The following is an 18920-nucleotide window of genomic DNA, read 5'->3' as shown; positions in this document are numbered from 1 at the left end:
ATCTTGAAGCTGAGAATTGGTTTATGTTACCACTTGTACAGTAAGAACTCAACGAAGATTTATTTGTGAAAGCAATACCATCAGGGGCCAGGATATCTGTCTTGACATGGAACAGAATGTATGTCATTTTGAAATCCATCCTAACGAAAAACCTGAAACTGTATTGATCCATATAGGAAAAGGCTGTGTTTACATGAGGATGCACTGCAATTTTAATGTGTTTAATATTGATACCGTAGATACTAGAACTCATGCTAATCCTTGTATTTGTAACTTCACCAAAATAACAGGGTGTGATTTTACATCTATTGTACCTGTCACCTCATATCAGCTACTACAATCTGATTACACACAGATCCAAGGTTTACTACCAGTTCATATTGGAATGAATATTGCAATGGTGAAGTTCTTACAACGTGATGACCTGAAACAGTTATTGAAGTAATCCAAAGAGAATGGACAAAGAACTCTGATCACAGCAGACCACAATGTGAAGGAAATATATTGAATAATGGAACGGGCAAAGAGAGATGGAGAACAACAATGGTGGGATGTTCTTTTAGATGGTCACCTGCTGCAACAGGGCTTTGCAATATGATACTGCATCCTACTGTGGTTATTTTGATGTTATGCCTGATCTGCTTACTCTTAATAGCAATCTTATATATTAGAGTTTGGAAAATAGCAAGATGATTAGTTCTAATACATTATTGCAGTCAATTAGCAAGGCAGGCTAGAAAGATAGCTCTCCTATATTAGAAATGTTTCGTAGTTTGTGCAAAAACAAAAGAGGGTAAAAAGAAAAAGAAGGGAAAATGTGAGAGGTTTGTTTTTGCAGTAGAAGCTCCCAATATTTTCTGTATGTACTATAGGCCTTCACTAAACTTATAACCCTCGTGAAATAGCTGTTTTTCTTCCACTAAGAAAGTTGCTGAACAGAGTAAAAAGTCAAAGATCTGGAGCATTCTGACTGGGATAGAATTGACTTGGGTACAAGATAATGCAAATATGCAGGGTTGGGAGAGAGCCCAGCACAGGACAGAACAGACATGCTCACTCTTGGAAATATTGCCCTCCTATCTCCATGGGAAAATACAAAACATATCAAAAAACAACAGGTTGGTAATGGACCTTATATGGAAATGTCGGGGGACAGTGTCGGGGAGATTGTGAGCTGAGACGCTGAGCCAGTGAGCGAGTGCCAGGAAAGCATTACCTGCGTCGGATTTAGGGTACTGAACGGAATGAATTTCGCTGAGCAGTGCGCAATTTCTCCCTTGCCAATAGGGGGCGCGCGTCCGTTATTGAGATAATGATAAACTTCGCTGCTATCACTAAGACCTTTGCCTAACCTGAAATTTTTGGCTCTGAGTGTTTCTCACGAACTACAGCTTCTTTTTTTTTTTTTTTTTTTTTTTTTTTTTAATCTGAAGGAGGATATAAAATATTTTATCTCACTACTAGCTAGTGGTGGTGGGTTGTATGGGAACTGCTGAGTCACGGCCTGAACCTCTGATTGATCACCTGAGGCGAGCCATGAGTCAGCCAGAGGAGCACAGGTGAAGGCAATTCCTAGACCTATTTAAGAGCTGGCTACCAGAGGGGAAGGATCTCTTCTGGAGATCACCTCTCTTGGTGTTTTCTGGTGAGCTCAGCCAAAGGGTAAGCTCTTCCACTTATTCTCTTTTTGTGATCATTGTCTACTTTGCCTAATTCTCTTGATTATATTGTGATTATAACATCTTGATATCTATTGATTATACATGGGTTTTTTTGTTGTTTGTTTTTTTAAGGATGACAATTTTCATGAATTAAATGAAGCAATGCTCTTCCCATGGGGAGCCACCAGTATGTCTCAACATAAAATTAATGTCAAATCCATTCTGCAGGTTAACATGCAGGTAATTCAAGCAGTCAAGATACTGACAATGCAGTTGTTTACCCAGCACGATACTGATGTACATTTGTTTTTTGTACATTATTGTACAAAATTTTTGTATGTACAAAAATTTTGTACAATAATGTACAAAAAAACAATGTACATTACATACAAAAATTTTGTACATTATTTTGGTTAAAACTAGAGCTGCTATTCCTCTTTAAATTGAGATGATAGATGTAAGCCCAACATCAGCTGAAGGACAGAATGAGTAACATAGTCTTCTCTCCTACACATGAGTTGTGCTCATTTCTTATTATTAATCAAAACATTCAGACTATGTTACATATAGATTATCTGGCTTTGGGAAAACAATTTTACTAACCACTGAAACTTCTGCTCTTATACTCAAGAGACACAAATCTAAAGGTGAATGTAAGCATCTAACATAACAATGTAATACATTCAGCATTTTGCTTGTAAGAAAGCAACACTTTTAACCTAATCAAAAGCACTCGTTAGAGGGTGGTTTGTTTTGTTGCTTTTTTGTTGTTGTTTATTTTTTTTCTTCACAAAGAAGAGTGTAACAAGACCAACAACAAAGTTCCTCCATACATTTGTCAGGGGCAGTGCAAACTTTCAAGTGGCATGAAATTAAAATAATAGGCTTACACACACTTTTTCTCTCAAGACTCCCAGGAGCACCTAAAACAAATCACAGGATTTCCTCCATTTCCAGCCCCCCCCCCCCCCTCCAATTCAAAGATGGTATGTACAAAATGACTATATTATCTCTATTTTGCATACATAATGGCTTTAGGTAAACCGTGGGTTTCTGACTGGCAATCTCTCTTTCCAAGCCTCTGTGATCGTTCACATTGCGTACTACAATCTTTCCACCGGCCTATAACAAATCCTGTTTTCCATTTAATGTGTGTAATTTAAAGAGCGTTTAAGCCCATCGCTCAGGCCTGGTAAAGAGGCATGCTCACATCTGTATGCTTATGCTCTACACACATGTTCTCTTCCCTCCATCTGCTCATCCCCAAAGAAGACTGTGACTGTTGTCATTTGGACTTCAGTTGCCTCTGGATTACATGCATACACTGGGAAAACATCCCACTTTTTTAATGGGGCAACTAGTAAGCTTCTAAATAAGAAATTGTAGATTTTCTTATTAAACAGTATGTGCTACTAATAAGGCTAAAACTAACACTGTCAATTGCATATAATATGTACAGTATTGTGTACTGTTACATACAATAATTAAGAGGAAAAACTTACCTGTACTAACAGCAGAAGTAACAGTGATTCTGTGAAGACACAGCTCAGGTAGCACAGTCAAAGTATACCTGAAATCTATCTATGGAAAGGTTTTGGTTTTTTTTTTTCAGGCAAAAGAAAATAATATGTAAAATGACTGTGAAAGCCCAGGTGTTTTTTTTTTTTATCATGGCTGTGCATATTTAATGACAAATCAACTCATGAACACACCAGCTATTTTGGAATAAGAATTAAATTCTAACATCTCCGAAGTGTTGCAAGCATGTTGCTCATAGTGCAATGTTCAGCTTGGAAACAAATTAATCTCCCTCTCCCAGCCTTACTGACATATACTGTACATGTGTATACAGTACATCCTATAAACTATGTACTTGTTAATGATCTTCAGGATTTTAAAACACATGCTCTTTCCTTAAATCTCTCCAAAAAATGGTGACTCCACCATCTTCCTGGACAGCCTGTTCCAACTTCTACCCACTCATTTAGAGAAAAAGTTCCTCCTAATAAGTAACCTCAACCTCCCCTAGCACAACTAAAGCCATTACCTCATGTCCTACTGCTGTCACATGGGACAAGAGACCAACCCCACCTCTCCACAACCTCCTTTCAGGCTGTAGTAGAAAGCAATAAGGTCTCACCTGAGCCTCCTCCTCCTCACACTGAACAATCCCAGCTCCCTCAGCCACTCTCCATCAGACAGAAGGTGCTCCAGACTCTTCATAGCACCGTTACCCTTCACTGGACATGTTCCAGGGCCTTGATGTCTTTCTTGCAGTGAGGGACCCAACACTGAATACAGTGCTCGAGTTGCAGCCCCAGTGTTGCTGAGTACAGAGTGATGCTCACTTCCCTGCTCCTGCTGGTTGCTCTATTTCTGATACAGGCCAGGATGCTGTGGGCCTTCTTGGGCACACTGCTGGCTCATGCTCAGACAGCTGTCAGGGATGTTAATCCCCTGATCCTTTTCTTTCGCATAACTGTCCAGTCCCACCTTTGATGATCCTTGGTTTGTTGTGACTAACGTGCAGGACCTGGCATTTGGTCTTGTTGAACTTCATCCCACTAACCTCAGCCCAGTGATCCTGTCTGCCCAGATCCCTCTGTAGGGCCTTCCTACCCTCAGGCAGATCAACACTTCCTTCCAGCTTGGTGTCATCTGCAGTCTTACTGAGAGTGCACTCAATTCCCTCATTCAGATCATAAATGAAGATACTAAAGAGGGTAACTTCTTTAACTATTAATTCAAACCAAAACATATTATTGTTTAAAAAAGAAGTGTTTGAAAAACAGGGATGCAAGATGCTTCTAAAAGCACAATACTCCAAAGAAGGTGATGCTTTTTAAGCATAGGAGTATAATAAATACATAAGTAAGCTAATTATTAGAGCAAGGACTGGGAACGTTGTTGAATGATACAGTTTCCTTCTGAGTAAAGAATCTTCTAGAATAATTTATTTTGGTGTGTACGAAACAGTAAAATAAAATACTCCCAGAAAATAAAATGCTTAGAGGTATCAGGCAGTCAGGGCATTCGTGTCCTATTGAATTACTAAGGCCTAAACAGTAGGCCTTGAATCAAAGTTGACCAATACATAAGTCTCACAACCCAGCGTTACATATTATTAGTATTCGGTCATTAGCAAAACATGTATGATCATTAGCGAAGTATGCAACTTGGACAAAATGTCTCACCAGAAAGAGATAAGTAGCTTAGATAAAGCACTATGAAAGTGTACTAACCTTTCCTTGCTTAGAAGCACAGTGTCAAGGCCAACGAGCACACAAACTTCCTTGGTTCTTTCTTGAACCCTGGCCAGGCTTGAGGTGGAATCCAAAGAGGAAGAATGAAACCAGCTGTTTCTGCCTGCCGTGTAAACTTGTTTATTCAACAATACAAAAACTGGACCCGCTTGCAGCAAAGTTGCACCTCCCAGTTGCCAAGAAAGGCTCTCCAAAACTTTGCTGTGGCCAGCGCTGCCCAGTGACTGTGGAGCTGGGTGGTGGTAAAGTATTAGGGTAATGAATCTTTCTTAATCACTACTGCTAACCTTCTGTAGTAATGGTTAGGCGCATTGCCTACTCTGTTTTAGCATCATAGAAGAACCATAGAATCATAGAATCTTAGAGTTGGAAGGGACTTCTGAGGGCCATCCAACTCCCCTGCAATGCACAGGAATACCACAGCTAGATCAGGGTGCCCAGGGCCTGATCCAGCTTCGCCTTGAAAGTCTCCAAGGATGGGGCATCAACCACAACACTGAGCAACCTGTTCCAGTGCTTCACCACCCTCACTGTAGAAGATATTTTCCTCACATCTAAGCTTAATCTAGCTTCCCTGAGCTTGAAGCCATTTTCCCTTCCATCACCGCAGACCTTGCTGAAGACTCTGTCCCGTTCGTTACTGTAGCTCTCCCCTTTTGATACTGCTACTGTCTGTCGTTCAGTACCACAGCAAGAATAAATGTAAACTAGCAGTAACAGAATTTGCTGTAGGCTAATGACAGTCTGAACATTTGCTCTGCACAGCAAACTCATCCAACACAATGCTGCTGGCTGCACATCGGACATTCCAAGCCGTTCTGATATCATATCCCTCAGTTTGCAGCTCAGGTGATCAAATCTGCTCTAACAGCACCATCTACTGTTACTCTATGCAAATAACTGGTTCTACATTCAATGTTCCATTGACCAAGCAAGCCTGGAGCTCAGCTCAAAATAAGAAAAAAACTTACGACGCAGAATTGTTTTACAGTAAACTATTTCTGAACATATATTTATTACGAAGTTTTGTTTTAGCCATCCACCATCCTTCGTAAGAGCCTTCTTCAAGGGCTAAATTTTTAATTTTTAACGTACATTATTTCTGAAAGATTCCTTAAATATCCACAATTGTCAGAAACATACTTAAGATGTGTTTCCTCAGAAAAAGTTGTAGTCATTCAGAGAATAGAACTGAGAAATCTAGACCTCTGATTAAGTAGTATTCATATTTTTGTCATAATTTAAAAGATTATAGTTGCAGCTGTTGAATTAACCCAATAGTTAATTGGAAAATAAACTTGAAAGGCTGTTAAAGCAGGTTAAAAAAAGCCCCAAACACACTGAAACTATTTAAAAAGTCAATCAGGTAGGGAAATAGTTGGCTTCAGGGACTGAACTTAGAAACTGGACTGATTTTCTCCTTCCCCATTACATTCATTGATTAAGCTCAAAATTGTTGGACTTGGTGATCCCCAAAGGTCCCTTCCAACCTCTGTGATTGTATGATTTTTCTAGAGCCACGCACAGCACCACATCATCTCTTGGCCAGGCACCAGGGCTTCACAGCTGTTGGGTGTTCAGACATGGGATAAATAGATTTTGCTGCAATTTAGCAATCAATTTTATTATTTTTTTAATTGCATTGCATTGCACTGCATGATGCTAAACATTGAGCTGACTGGATTTGTGATTACTTGTGATCCTGCAGCAGCAAAAATGTGCTTGGAGTGGCAAAAAGCAGGGAGAAGTGTGAAGAAGATGTGTTGGTTTTAAAAAAGCGGGAATGAAGATAAAATGGCAGCAGTGATGAACAAAACTCACCGGTTCTGAATTCTGTGGTTCACTAAAACAGTACTTTATTTGAAGGACACAGTTTAGGGTGCATGGGGAATGGGTTGATGGTTGGACTAGATGATCTCAGTGGTCTTTTCCAACCTTAATAGTTCTATGATTCTATGTCATCTTTACATATTTATTTTATTAACACAGACTGAATACAAATTTTTGGTTAAATGGCTAAGAACTTTTACGTAAGATGAGCATCAACTTGATATATTTGTGTATTTCTTAATATTCTCTATATTTTCAAATTGTTTTGATTGGTTGTTCTTGAAATGGTTTAGTGCACCAACTTTTTAAGTATTGAATGACTATGCCAATACATTAAGATGAAATATCTCCATCCTATCATGATAAGCACGCATCAATTAAAATACGAAGCACCATGCTATATATTTATAAGTATTGTCTGCTTACCTTTTTAATTATTAGGGACACATGCTGAGTCTGCAACCTGCAAAAAGAAAGAACACAGAGCAATTTTATTTTCACAGATGCAACTCCTGGCCTTAAAAGGGACAAATTTCTGATTTGTGAGAATAAACAGTAAAAATTTGCACATAAACAATAATCAGCAGTATAACAGTCTCAGATGAAATCCTCTTGTAACACCAGCAAAGAGAGCAGAAAAAACACCATTCTGGATATTCCTGGTCAGGGAAAAAAAACAAAAGGACTCAAATTGCTCAGTATTTGGGCCAAGGAAAGCACCCCAGGGGTACAGGAAGCTGTGATTTTATTTTATTGTTTAATTTCAGTATTAAATTTTATTTATAGTGGCTGATTCTAACCCATACAAACAACATCTCACATTACACATCCTTTTTGAAAAACATCAGTCTCTTGATTATAATATAGACACCATCTTGCATTCTCCAGAAGCCCCTGCAAGACTGGAAAACCCCTCAGCTACCAGCACTAGGAAGGGAAACAAAAGGCAGACTTTGTGAAAGAAAGATACAGGGTAACAGAATGGACTAGCTCTGCAAAAAATCTGTTCTATTTCCACACACATGCACATTAAATTGCATTCTTGCTTAATCGGGAGCAGAATGATTTTGCTATTACAGATGAACTCCTAGGTACAAAAGGACTAAAGTAGTTCTGACATTCAGCAAATTACAGAAGTCATTTTCAAAGCAATAGAGCGTTTCAGTCAAGATGCAATGTTTTGCACAAACACATGTGCAGTCCAGTAGTTATTTAGGGTGGGGGACACAACCTGTACCTGGGACAATATACAGCCACTGCTGTAAGAGATTTTCCCATTTCCATCTTGCAAGTCAAAATTCCACACTATTCCACAGCCCACAAGAGGGTGCTGGCACACTGCAACATCTTTCAGTAAGCAAACTAGATCCAAGTTACACAGCGCAAATAGTACAGCATTTCAATTTCCCAACGCTGCATGGCAGTAATAACAATTACCTAGAAAAAACAAAGCAATAGCATTTTGGTCATACCATGAACTACTAACAACATTCAAAAGCTGAATGCAGTGTCAACTGGAGTCAATTTCCATGCTGCAATAGGCTACATTCAACCACACTGAACTATAAATCAACATACTGTCAATGTTGCATTTATATCCCCTTTCTTATTTCCTCAAACTAGTAGCACCATATGTACAAAAACTCCTTCACTAGTAATGCTAAGAATACAAGCTATAAGCTATATGAAATTCCTGTATTTCTTCTGGCATCACCCAATGAAAAATATATTTTTTAAAGATTTTGTCAAATCTTATTCTACATAAGCATTTCTTTAAATAAAGTTATAATTCATCTCTAGACAAAATGTTAGTAATTTTCCAGTTTTTACATTAACATGAACTGGAGTTGTTTCACAAATCATATTCCTTATTTGTCAAATCACCCCAGCTGATAATTTCATGAGTTTCAAATAAGCTAAACAAGCATAATTCATGAGAACTGGGACTTCAAATGGGTTTACTAAGTGCAAAAAATCCGTGTATATATTGACAGCTGTAGACAATTTCACAGTGTAAGAATAATCCCAAAAGCATGACACATACAGAACAATTATACAGTCCTTACATTATTTAAGAGACCAACAAAATGCAAAATAATCCCAAAGTTTATTATAGCTCTGTGGCTAAAGGCAACAGCCCAAGTCTAGGAAAGGATAGCTGGAGTGGGTTCTGTCGCCTGCTCTGTTACTGCAGACCATAGCAGCACACAGGACCGGGCAAGCTGGATGCTGAAGAAAATGGCAGTTCTGTTTTGCTCTTTTTTTAATAAAAAAAAAAGAAAAAAAAGTTCAATAGCAATGAGCACACCAAATTGTAAAACAACATTCTTCGAATATTGCATCTACATTTCATAGAATCTTAGGATGGTTTGGGTTGAAAGGACCCTTAAGATCATCTAGTTTCAACTGCTATAGGCAGGGACACCTCCCTCTAGACCAGGTTGCTCAAATCCGCTTCCAGCTTAGCCTTGAATGCTTCCAGGAAGGAGGGCTCCAGTCCTGCTGGGCAACCTGTTCAAGTATCTCACCATCCTCACAGTAAATAATTTTTTCCCAATATCTAGTCTAAATCTCCCCTCTTCCAGTTTAAAACCATTTCCCGTCATCCTGTGACTGCCTGCCCTTATAAAAAGTCCTTCCCCAGCTTTCCTGTAGGCCTCCTTCAGATACTGGGGAGCTGCTACAGGGTCCCTCTTTAGAATGAGCCTACTCTTTAGAATGAAGAGCATCAGGTCTCTCAGCTTTCCTTTAATACTCTCCCAGAAAAGCCACATGTTCAGACACCAGTTCAGGCTCTAGGTGCATTCTCTCACCAAGAGATGACTCTGTCTTGAGATGTTATGGCTCCCACACCAAAACCAGCAGCACAAATATGCATATGAAGTTCAGCCTCCAGCACTAATCCTGAAGCCTTGTACAAATCCATCTCTGCTGCATGTGCTGGGTTTGGTGAGGCAAAGATTTTTTGCTGTAGGAATGTAAGAGTTGGCTGGAAAAATAAGACTTCTAACATCTCAAAGCTGTAAACACTCTGAATAGGAAAGAGAGGAGAACAGTCTTTGGCTATAAAAGCAAACCTCTCACATTCCCCACTTCCTACCTGGCTCTGCCTGGTAGCAGCTGCACACTCCATGGTTTGCTCCAGCCATGACGTGCTTCTCTACCATCTTTTGCAGACAGGTGTCTGTTTGCCAGGACTCCTCCAAGCAGCTCAGCACCTCTGAGCAGCAGCTCCACATTGCTACTTCCCAAAAAGCAGTAAACAAATTCCTAGTCCCTGATGAATGGCAGGAAATGCCCTGAAGACAGATGCTGGCACTTGCTTTCTTAATGGAAATATGATTGCCATTTTCATACCTACTGTGACAGAGCAGTAAAACAGACTTGAAAACAGAAGCCATAGAAGAGCTCTTTTTCACCACATGGCTAAAACAAGTAAAAGGCAAAGCAATCACAAGCAAGGAATAGCAAAAGCAAACTAGGTTGGGGATAGCGGGTAGGCAGCACTCACCACAGCTCTGTTTGGCTATCAAACACAGATTTGTTCAGGGACTTCCAAATGAACAGGTTTTCAGAGAAACCACACAGATATAAGAACTGGGAAAAGTGCTTTATCCAGTCTGCCTCCCCACCACCTCCTCCACTCAGTCAACTTCAACTTTAGTCATCAGTGCCAAACGCTCCAGTCACTGAAGACTGTAGAAGATGGAAATCAAGAGACTTCCAAGCAGCTTCATGTCTAAAACAAACAACAGCTGGTCAGTTTATTCACAGAAGAATTAGGAGACATATATAGTGTGACAAAGGATACTTGAAACCTGTTTGAAGAAAGGGATTTAGGACATCTTACAGCTCGGCAGAAAACATTTCAAGCCTTTAACCATATGGTAAGAACTATCAGGTATCAGTGGTCTGATAACTCAAACTTCATTCCATGTACTGCATCTCACATCTACAAACAGTATTTCCAATTACTGTCCCTTTTAAACCTTTCACAGGAGAGAGATACAAAGAAGCATAGGCTGCTAAGGTTAGTTGAGTCCTAACATCTTTGAGAAAAGAGGAAGATTTGGTACACTCCTTAAGCAATGGAGATCTCCTTCCTTGAATGCAATTAATTTTGTGGCTGAGCAGGAGTCAGCATTCCTGTGATCCCAACACTTTCCTGGCTCACTTGATGCAAGGTGAAATCTCATTCTTACATCAGCATTAGATTTCAGTATTGCTGGCTTTCATGGAGCTGTACTCTGTTGCCTCAGCTGAATGATAAGTGGAGAACACCAGGAGGATGCACTCAGTCTACCTACAGAGAAGAGCTTTCAGTGCTGTGAAATATGGTTCTGCCAATTAGTGAACATTATGTCGGTATCCACAACCATGCTGGATATCATTTAAGAGAAATAAAGAAAAAAAGCAATCGTGCCTCTTGGCATTTGTTGGAAGAAGCATTTTCTGGAAGAAAAAGGACACCCAATTACACAGATCTCTTAAGTGCCCACACACAAAGGCAGGAGACTCCTACATCTAGAAATGAAACTATTTGCAAGAACCCTACAAATGCAAGATGAGTGCCTGGACACACTCACCACAAGCCATGTGAATAAAGAACAAAAATGACAGTGTCTTTAAGTATTTACTTTCTTATTTGAAAAGTACAGGTAAGCACAGGCATCTCACAAATATCTACCATCACCTGCTCGTTCAGGAAATGATACAGCTGAGAGGCAGAAAGTTCCACTCAAAAATGAACCACTCAGTTCATTTTTGCCCAGCTTACATCTTGACCCAAGTTATTTCAAAAAGTTTCTCAGAGAGATCAAACACAAGCTCAAAAAGATGGTGTATTTTTCATGCAGATACAACTTTTTCCACTGATCTACTTCCTTCTTATCATCACAGCGGCTAGTTATTTATTAATTTACAGCCTTTCAAAACTCAATTAAAGCAAGCATCTGAAATAAAACTTTATTCTTGTCTTTACTATTGTTTAACCTTGCAGACGGCTCAGCACCTTAGCATCACACAGTTGTTCGCTCACACTCACCTCTTCCCAGTGGATGGTGGAGAGAATTAAAAAAAAAAGCAAACAGAAAAACAACAAGTAGAACTCATGAGTTGAGATTAAATTGTCATAGAATCATAGAATCACCAAGGTTGGAAAAGACCTAAAAGATCATCCAGTCCAACCGTTCGCCTATTCCCAGTAGCTCCCACTAAACCATGTCCCTCAACACAACATCCAGCCTTTCCTTGAACACCCCCAGGTTCGGTGATTCCACCACCTCCCTGGGCAGTCCATTCCAGTGCCTGACCACCCTTTCTGAAAAGTAATACTTCCTGATGTCCAGCCTGAATCTCCCCTGCCGTAGCTTGAAACCATTCCCTCTGGTCCTATCACTAATGACACGAGAGAAGAGGCCGACCCCCAGCTCACTACAACCTCCCTTCAGGAAGTTATAGAGAGCAACGAGGTCTCCCCTGAGCCTCCTCTTCTCCAGGCTGAACATTCCCAGCTCCTTCAGCCTCTCCTCATGTGGCCTGTGTTCCAGACCCCTCACCAGCTTTGTTGCCCTCCTTTGAACATGTTCCAGGGCCTCCATGTCTTTCTTGCAGTGAGGGGCCCAAAACTGGACACAGTACTCGAGGTGGGACCTCACTAGTGCTGAATATAGGGGAACAATCACCTCTCTGCTCCTGCTTGCAACACTGTTTCTGATGCAAGCCAGGCTGCCATTGGCCTTCTTGGCCACCTGGGCACACTGTCGGCTCATGTTCAAATTACTTACTAAGGCAGAGAAAAGGAAAATAGTTTTCACTAGGCATATACATATATATACATATATTTATATATATACACGTATATAAATAGAAATGAACATAAGAAGTGATGTACAAGTAACTGTTTGCCACCCACCAACTGATGCCCAGCTAGCCCCCAAACAGCTAGAGAGCAAGATTAACTCCCACCCCCCTCAAAACTCCTTCCACATGATGTCATATGGTAGGGCCACATCAAATGGCCTTGGCTCTGTACAGCACTGCTTAGCAGGCAACAAATCAACACTGCTTTTCTCCTAGAACTGAAACACAGCATCATACCAGGCAATCTGAAGAAAACAATTCCGTCCCAGCCGAAAAGAAAACAACTATTCACACGTTCATTCCCCTGCTTGAACACAAGCAAATACAAGCACACACCAGCTGTTAAGCCAATGCAGCTGGCTGGGATTTTTTGTTGATTGCATTAACTTCTATAATTTGTCCATTGGGCATTTTATACATCACTTTCTCCTTCAAAGAAGGAACTCTTCCCACTCCAAATTCTCACCACTGGCTTCCAAAGAGATAGGTTACAGAGCCTGCCTTCAGTTCAATGCAAACTCTGAACAGCTACCTGGGCTTTGGTCCCCATGCTTTCTCCCACTGTTCCCAGGAAAGAGATGCCTTCACGGCAGATTTTGTTCCTGACCCCATAAAGCTATAGCATTAGCCTAGAGTTGAAGATGTGACATGTTTTAATATATCGACTGTCCAAGAGCAAGTATCAGCTTGCACCCAAAAGTTCAGTGCAACTACATAAGTGCAACTATTAAACAACAGGAATTGGGTCAGCATCCACAAGCAGAAAAGAAAAAAAAATTAAGGATGCTTTTCTGTAAATATCCAGTAATACCCAAGCTACCAACTAGGACTGCTTTAACTGCAGTCATCAAATAGGAGAACATTCAAAGATACTAAACTGTTCTGCAACAAATCAAATGTCAGTTATTTTTTCAAGTATTCTGTCACCAAAAATGGCTTTGTATACTCACAATAAGGAACTTTCCTATTTCCATGGGATCACAACATCTCATTTCTAAGAACAGCTACTTCAGAAGAGAATGTGACTGAAGACAAGAGTTATTCATGCTAGCAAAACACCTTCAACAGCTTTAATCTCACTTTTTTTTCTGATTTCACTATAGCTGATGTTTAAACATTGACTTTTTCATTTTGCTGTTTTAGGCACTAGCCAAATTGAAATAGTACAACAGTACAACCTCAAGAATATGCAGCAACTTTGGAAATACAAGGGAATTTTAAAAATAATTTGAAAATAATTTACCTCTTCTTTAACAGTGCTTTGGAGAAAAGAGCTACAAAAAATAAATTAGTCTACTAATTAGTCTACTACAGTCTGTGGGTGACAACGCAGGCTAGAGAACCCATGGGGAGAGGACAATCCACTTGTCCCAGCCAGTTCTGGTGCTGGAGATCTTCCATCAGGACACCAATGTTCCTGCACCTACCAAGAAAGCTGCAGAAGTGGCTGTCCCTGTTACAGTGAGTGACTGAGGGGTTCTGCTCAAAACATCCCAAAACAGACACCTAGAAAACTTTCAGAATATGTTTAGTGTATCTTTAACACACAGTAGAGGAGTGCAAACCATTCTATGAACAACAGCTGTCTTCAGAACAAACCAGCCTCATTACTTTCATTCTTATTTCCTCCCTAAGGAAGAGATGATTCATGTGAGCCACAGGGATGTTTTACATCCTAATATTAGGCTTCATAAAAATGGCTCAAAAATGCAAGTTCAGTAATGGGATGCAAAATATTTAACACACAGTGTTCAAAAGCAGCATGTTACATCCTGCACTTGGAATATACGATTGTCTCCTCTATCTTCTGCCTCAAGGGAGCAGAAAGCCAACCACAGGGAGTCAGTCCCTGCAGAAGCTAAATAAAGTTTATTACCACAAAAATTACCGTAAAGTTTATTTTCTACTCATAAAGGTGCATTTGGCCAGGAACATTGTGTTCCTGGGGCATAGGGACTGCTGGAGCAATATCTCAGTTACAGGCTTCTACTTTCAAACGTAGACTGCAATGGCAGCTCCTGGTGAAGCCAACTCAGCCCCTGACTCACAGGGATCAGACGGATGAAGCATGTCAACTGCCAGCACCTAGCATGAGGCACAATTGGCTGGGAGCCCCTGGGATGTTTCCATAGCTTCAGAAACAAACGTTTAGTGCCTGATTTAAAAGCAGAGCACTTTGTACAGGGTTCTCTACCTACAACAGAGAAGATTAAAAAACCCCACCTAGTGACAAGATCCAAAGGGTAGGATTGTACCTCCCCCTCAAACAACTGCAGGAAAGACATCTTACATAGCCCAACCCAAGAACTTATATCATTTTATCAGTGAGAAGATTAGAAGGCAACTTGATTGAAGTTTACAATGTGCAAGTAAAGATAAAGCAGCAGAAGAGTGTGCTGAAGCTTCAGTAAAAGGAATATATCAAGATAAAATGTAGAGGCTGGAAACAGAGCTTACCACAGATGTTGTATCTGTACATTCAGAACATATCCTCTGAAACAAATTAGTGATGGTTAGTGATGCTAACCATCCTCCATTCGTCTGCAGTCAGACAACATTTTCTCCCACGGGGGAAGCAGCACAAAAACTGCAACCGTTGAGCACACAAGCAAGGAAGCACAAGCTAAGCACATGAAAGAAAAAATCCGGATTGCAGTCATATCCCAAAAGCCCAAGCACCCAACAACAGCAGTCAGCATTCCGCTGTCACAGCAAACTGCTCAGGCAGACAGAGAGGACATCACTCGGTCACTGAAGGCATGTGATATGCTTTATTTTTAGATTTCTTCCTGAAATAAATGTTATGCTTTTAATGTGGGAAGGTTTCAGAGCTTTTTAATCTCTCACTTTCAGCACACACATTACAATAGCTCTAGACTGCACAAGGAAGCTAAAATACCACTACCGAAAGGTGAATGAATCACACTATTCTGCTGAACAAAGGACCAGGGTGTGATTAGCTAGAGATCACCTTTCCGGGTCAGATTTTTCTTCCTCTGTTTCCCTACTTATGCAGACACCGCTTTTGTGCTCTTAGCGCAGGTAGGGATCATGGGGACCGATGCAGTGAAAGATGGCTAGCTGAGCTACTGGGGAACTGAAAACCAGCAAGGCCTCCCTTCTGCCTAAGTCTCAAGGGGCCAGCTGAGCCCAACTTCTTCCCTTCCTCCATACACCCAAACACCAGCCCACAGCAGTTCCCCCAGATTGGCTGCAAGCGTCCCCCAATCCAAGTGGTGGAGTGGGACAGTGGGAGGAGGGACCCCAGCCTAGCAGCAGGTCCTGTGCCTGCCCCACCGCTGAGATGGGGCAGAGACATGAGGGAAAAAGGGCATTGCAGGAACTGCCTAAACGGTGCTGCACGCTCAGAAACCAGCATCTGATTTTAAAATGGGTTTTTATCTCCTGTGAGGCTGCTACCAGGCTAGCACTGCATGCAGGGAGAATGCACAGCTAAGCAATCCAAACTTGAAATATTCAACATCTCTAAATGAAAGTCTTATTGGCAGAATCTACTCGTATGTTGGCAGATTCAGGATATGTGTGCATCTCATCACTGCAATATTTCTGAAAGAACCAGCTGCTGGACTTCCAAGAATAAATAAGTGCTGTCTTTGACTTCTAAAACCACACTTCTACTGCCCCTCCTCCCCCATAAAAATATGTGTAGATGTGAAGAATTACAAGCTAACTTTTGAGGATGCTCAGCTTCCTCCCCTCTTCAGAGCTTCTGGAAATTTTCTTCAGGATCTGGCAGCTGATGCTGGCACTATCTAGCAATAGTAATATAATAAATAAATAGCAATATCTGGCAATATCTAGCGTCTCTAAGACAAGACTCACTCAAACTGTCTTTTAAAGAGTAGTTCCTTGTATTACTCATTATTACATATCTTTAAATACTTTAAATGAGATCCTGACCAACATCCACTTCACAATTCACCACTTTTGTTGATTTGTGACTTCATATCTTTTCTACTCTTGTTTTACATACAAAAGGAAAAAACATAATCTACAAACTCCTTTTTTTCTTTAATCAAGCAGTAGATAGTAAATAATTAACACTAATTTTCTGATGTCTTTTCATTTTGTACATAAATAAAATTTGATAAATAATTGTCCCGCTCCATTGCTTTTCTTTGGGGCATTTTCTCCACACTTAGAAGAAAGGTCTACCAGCTTTACCTGGAAATGCGTTGAATGAGTACAGAAAGATAACCTGCATAGTCATAATCTATTAAAATAAATCACCATTATCTCCTAAAAAAAAAAAAAAAAAAGTTGTGCATTATCAGTTTACTAGGTACTTGGGGTGTATCAGCAGAGCGTTAGTTACAAGAAGTAACACTGAGCTATCTAGATTTTCACACGGCCTTTGCCAGCATCCCACTCTCAAGAGATGACACATCTTTCAAAATGGTCACTGTTATCAGTCAGCTGGGGAAATAACAGACTTGGAATTAATAACTTGCATAGATAAAAATAAATCTATATGGTATCTGATAGAACTCCATTATCATTAACTAGTTCTGCAGACAGGAGGCTGACTTCCGGAATGAAGGAGCTAGAGAGGACAGAGTTGCGCCAATGGGAATTTTCTGTCTGGAGAAAACTTATCAATTCAGTTCCTCAGAGCAGAGATTTTCCAAATCCAACTGCAGAAGGTCCTGAGAAACTTAATCCAACTTTGATGTTATTCTTGCTTTGAGCAGGAGGTTGAATGAGAGATCACCAAAGGTTTTTCCCAAAGCTGTTTCCTGTCGTTGCACTGGAACGTATTTGACCAGACCTTTGTCGTGAGCTGGTGGCTCAGAACCAGAGTAGACTGGAAACAGCATTAGCGTACCAACCAGCTGTCTTACTAGTGCGCAGGTCATCATTCAGACAGATTCAGGAAGGAAGCAGTAGTACTAGATACAGTGCTATTAGGAACTTAGTGCATAAGGCATACCAAAGTCTTACAGGATCCTGCGCATCTTTCCACCTCAATGAAATTGGTATCATTTCAAAGGACAATGCAAATATGGAACAAATACAGGATGATATGCAGTGTAGGGAGTTTCAGGAAAGCATCCCAAGAGCTGTACAGTCTAAGAGAAAAAACGGCCATGCCAAATACAGATGGGAAGGAAAAACAAAAGTGATTATCTGACTTGAAGCAGAGCCATACAGATCTAAACAAGGCTTTCTGTATAAAGGCAAGCAATAAGCAAAGCTTTTCAGGCAGAAGTGATAAGGGCAGAAGATGATGGCACAGCAAGGATTACACTGGATGAGCCAGGAGCTCCTTTATCTTCCCACAGCCTTCTGGAAAGCATTTCCAAGCAGTCCCAAAGGAAGAGAAGCATGAGCATCCCACCTGTAGCATGAGAGGCAGCAGCTGGGTGGCTGCTGCACTAAGCCACCAAGCCAGCATGGAGAAGTATGGCCAGCCTGCTCTGTGCCCCAGTGTGAACCAGAGAAAGAAGCTGAGAGCAGCGAGAGCACAGAGAAGCATCTCCCACAACTCTGCTGAAAACTAGAGAGTTCTCTCTCTCTCTCTCTCCTTCCATCCCTGCCCACATCACCCTGTCCAAAGCCAAAGCACTGAAGTGCTGTCTAGACTGCCTGTAGTGAGTAATGGTGCCTAAACCATCCTCCCCACCTAATAGGGCACATATACTTACAAATGACTACAATCTCCCTCCTCTGCCTCTGCCACTTTCCAAACATACGGAAATACATACAGGATTTAACCATGAATCCCTAAGAATTAGAGAACAGCAAATGGTTTACAGAGAGTCAAGCACAGCTTCCTGTACAGATATTATACAGACAATGTTACATCTGCTCCTGAAACACTGGGGAAATTCCCCATTGCCATTGCTCACAGGTGAGCAAATAAGATATAAAATTTGATTCAAGTTCACAACAACAGAACTATAGAGTGGAAAACAGAGCAAGTTAACACAACCAAGCCTAACAATGAAACAAGGAGTACAGCAATTCATATAAGAAAAAAATGCGCTTATCAAGTAGGACTTAAGATTATGCACATACCTTGGAGACACTTCACTGTATCTGAATTATTTTTCTGAGTAATTTTTATTCTAATACTAAACTTAAAAACTTCTACAAATGCATGATGCATATGCATATACTGTGTGCACTTTCTCTGAAGTAGGGAGGAAGGCATTCACTAAGAAATTTAGGCAGCTACCTGCTCTCTGAACAATATCCAGAACAATGTGAACACATGGTGAACCAAGAAACCAAGATTTCAGCTCCGAGGAAAAAAAGCTCAACAGACTCTTAATGCAGGTCC

General features: G+C 40.6%; 1 protein-coding gene across 9 annotated transcripts in view; it reads right to left on the bottom strand.

Annotated features, from left to right (window-relative positions):
• Positions 1–18920, bottom strand: part of ADARB1 (adenosine deaminase RNA specific B1) — a 63142-nt gene that overhangs the window by 31303 nt on the left and 12919 nt on the right. For 3 of the 9 annotated variants that reach the window (XR_006179600.1, XM_042874576.1, XM_042874581.1), the window contains exons 1-2: positions 7992–8070; positions 7181–7217 (exon numbers count right to left, since the gene is read on the bottom strand). Coding sequence is in view for 3 of the 9 variants with exons in the window: in XM_042874576.1 (XP_042730510.1) it covers positions 7181–7217; positions 7992–8038 (84 nt within the window). In the remaining 6 variants the exon portion in view is untranslated. Of the gene's footprint in view, positions 1–3163; positions 3239–4903; positions 4982–7180; positions 7218–7991; positions 8075–18920 lie in introns of those variants that run through there. The other 6 variants (XM_042874580.1, XM_042874577.1, XM_042874578.1 and 3 more) reach the window with 5 other exon arrangements.

Source organism: Lagopus leucura, unplaced genomic scaffold (genome assembly GCF_019238085.1).
Source record: "Lagopus leucura isolate 7727_CA_CO unplaced genomic scaffold, USGS_WTPT01 Super-Scaffold_100012, whole genome shotgun sequence".
Classification (NCBI taxonomy): Eukaryota; Metazoa; Chordata; class Aves; order Galliformes; family Phasianidae; genus Lagopus; species Lagopus leucura.
The sequence above is the reverse complement of the archived record's forward strand: the minus strand, read 5'-3'. Positions and strand labels throughout refer to the sequence as shown.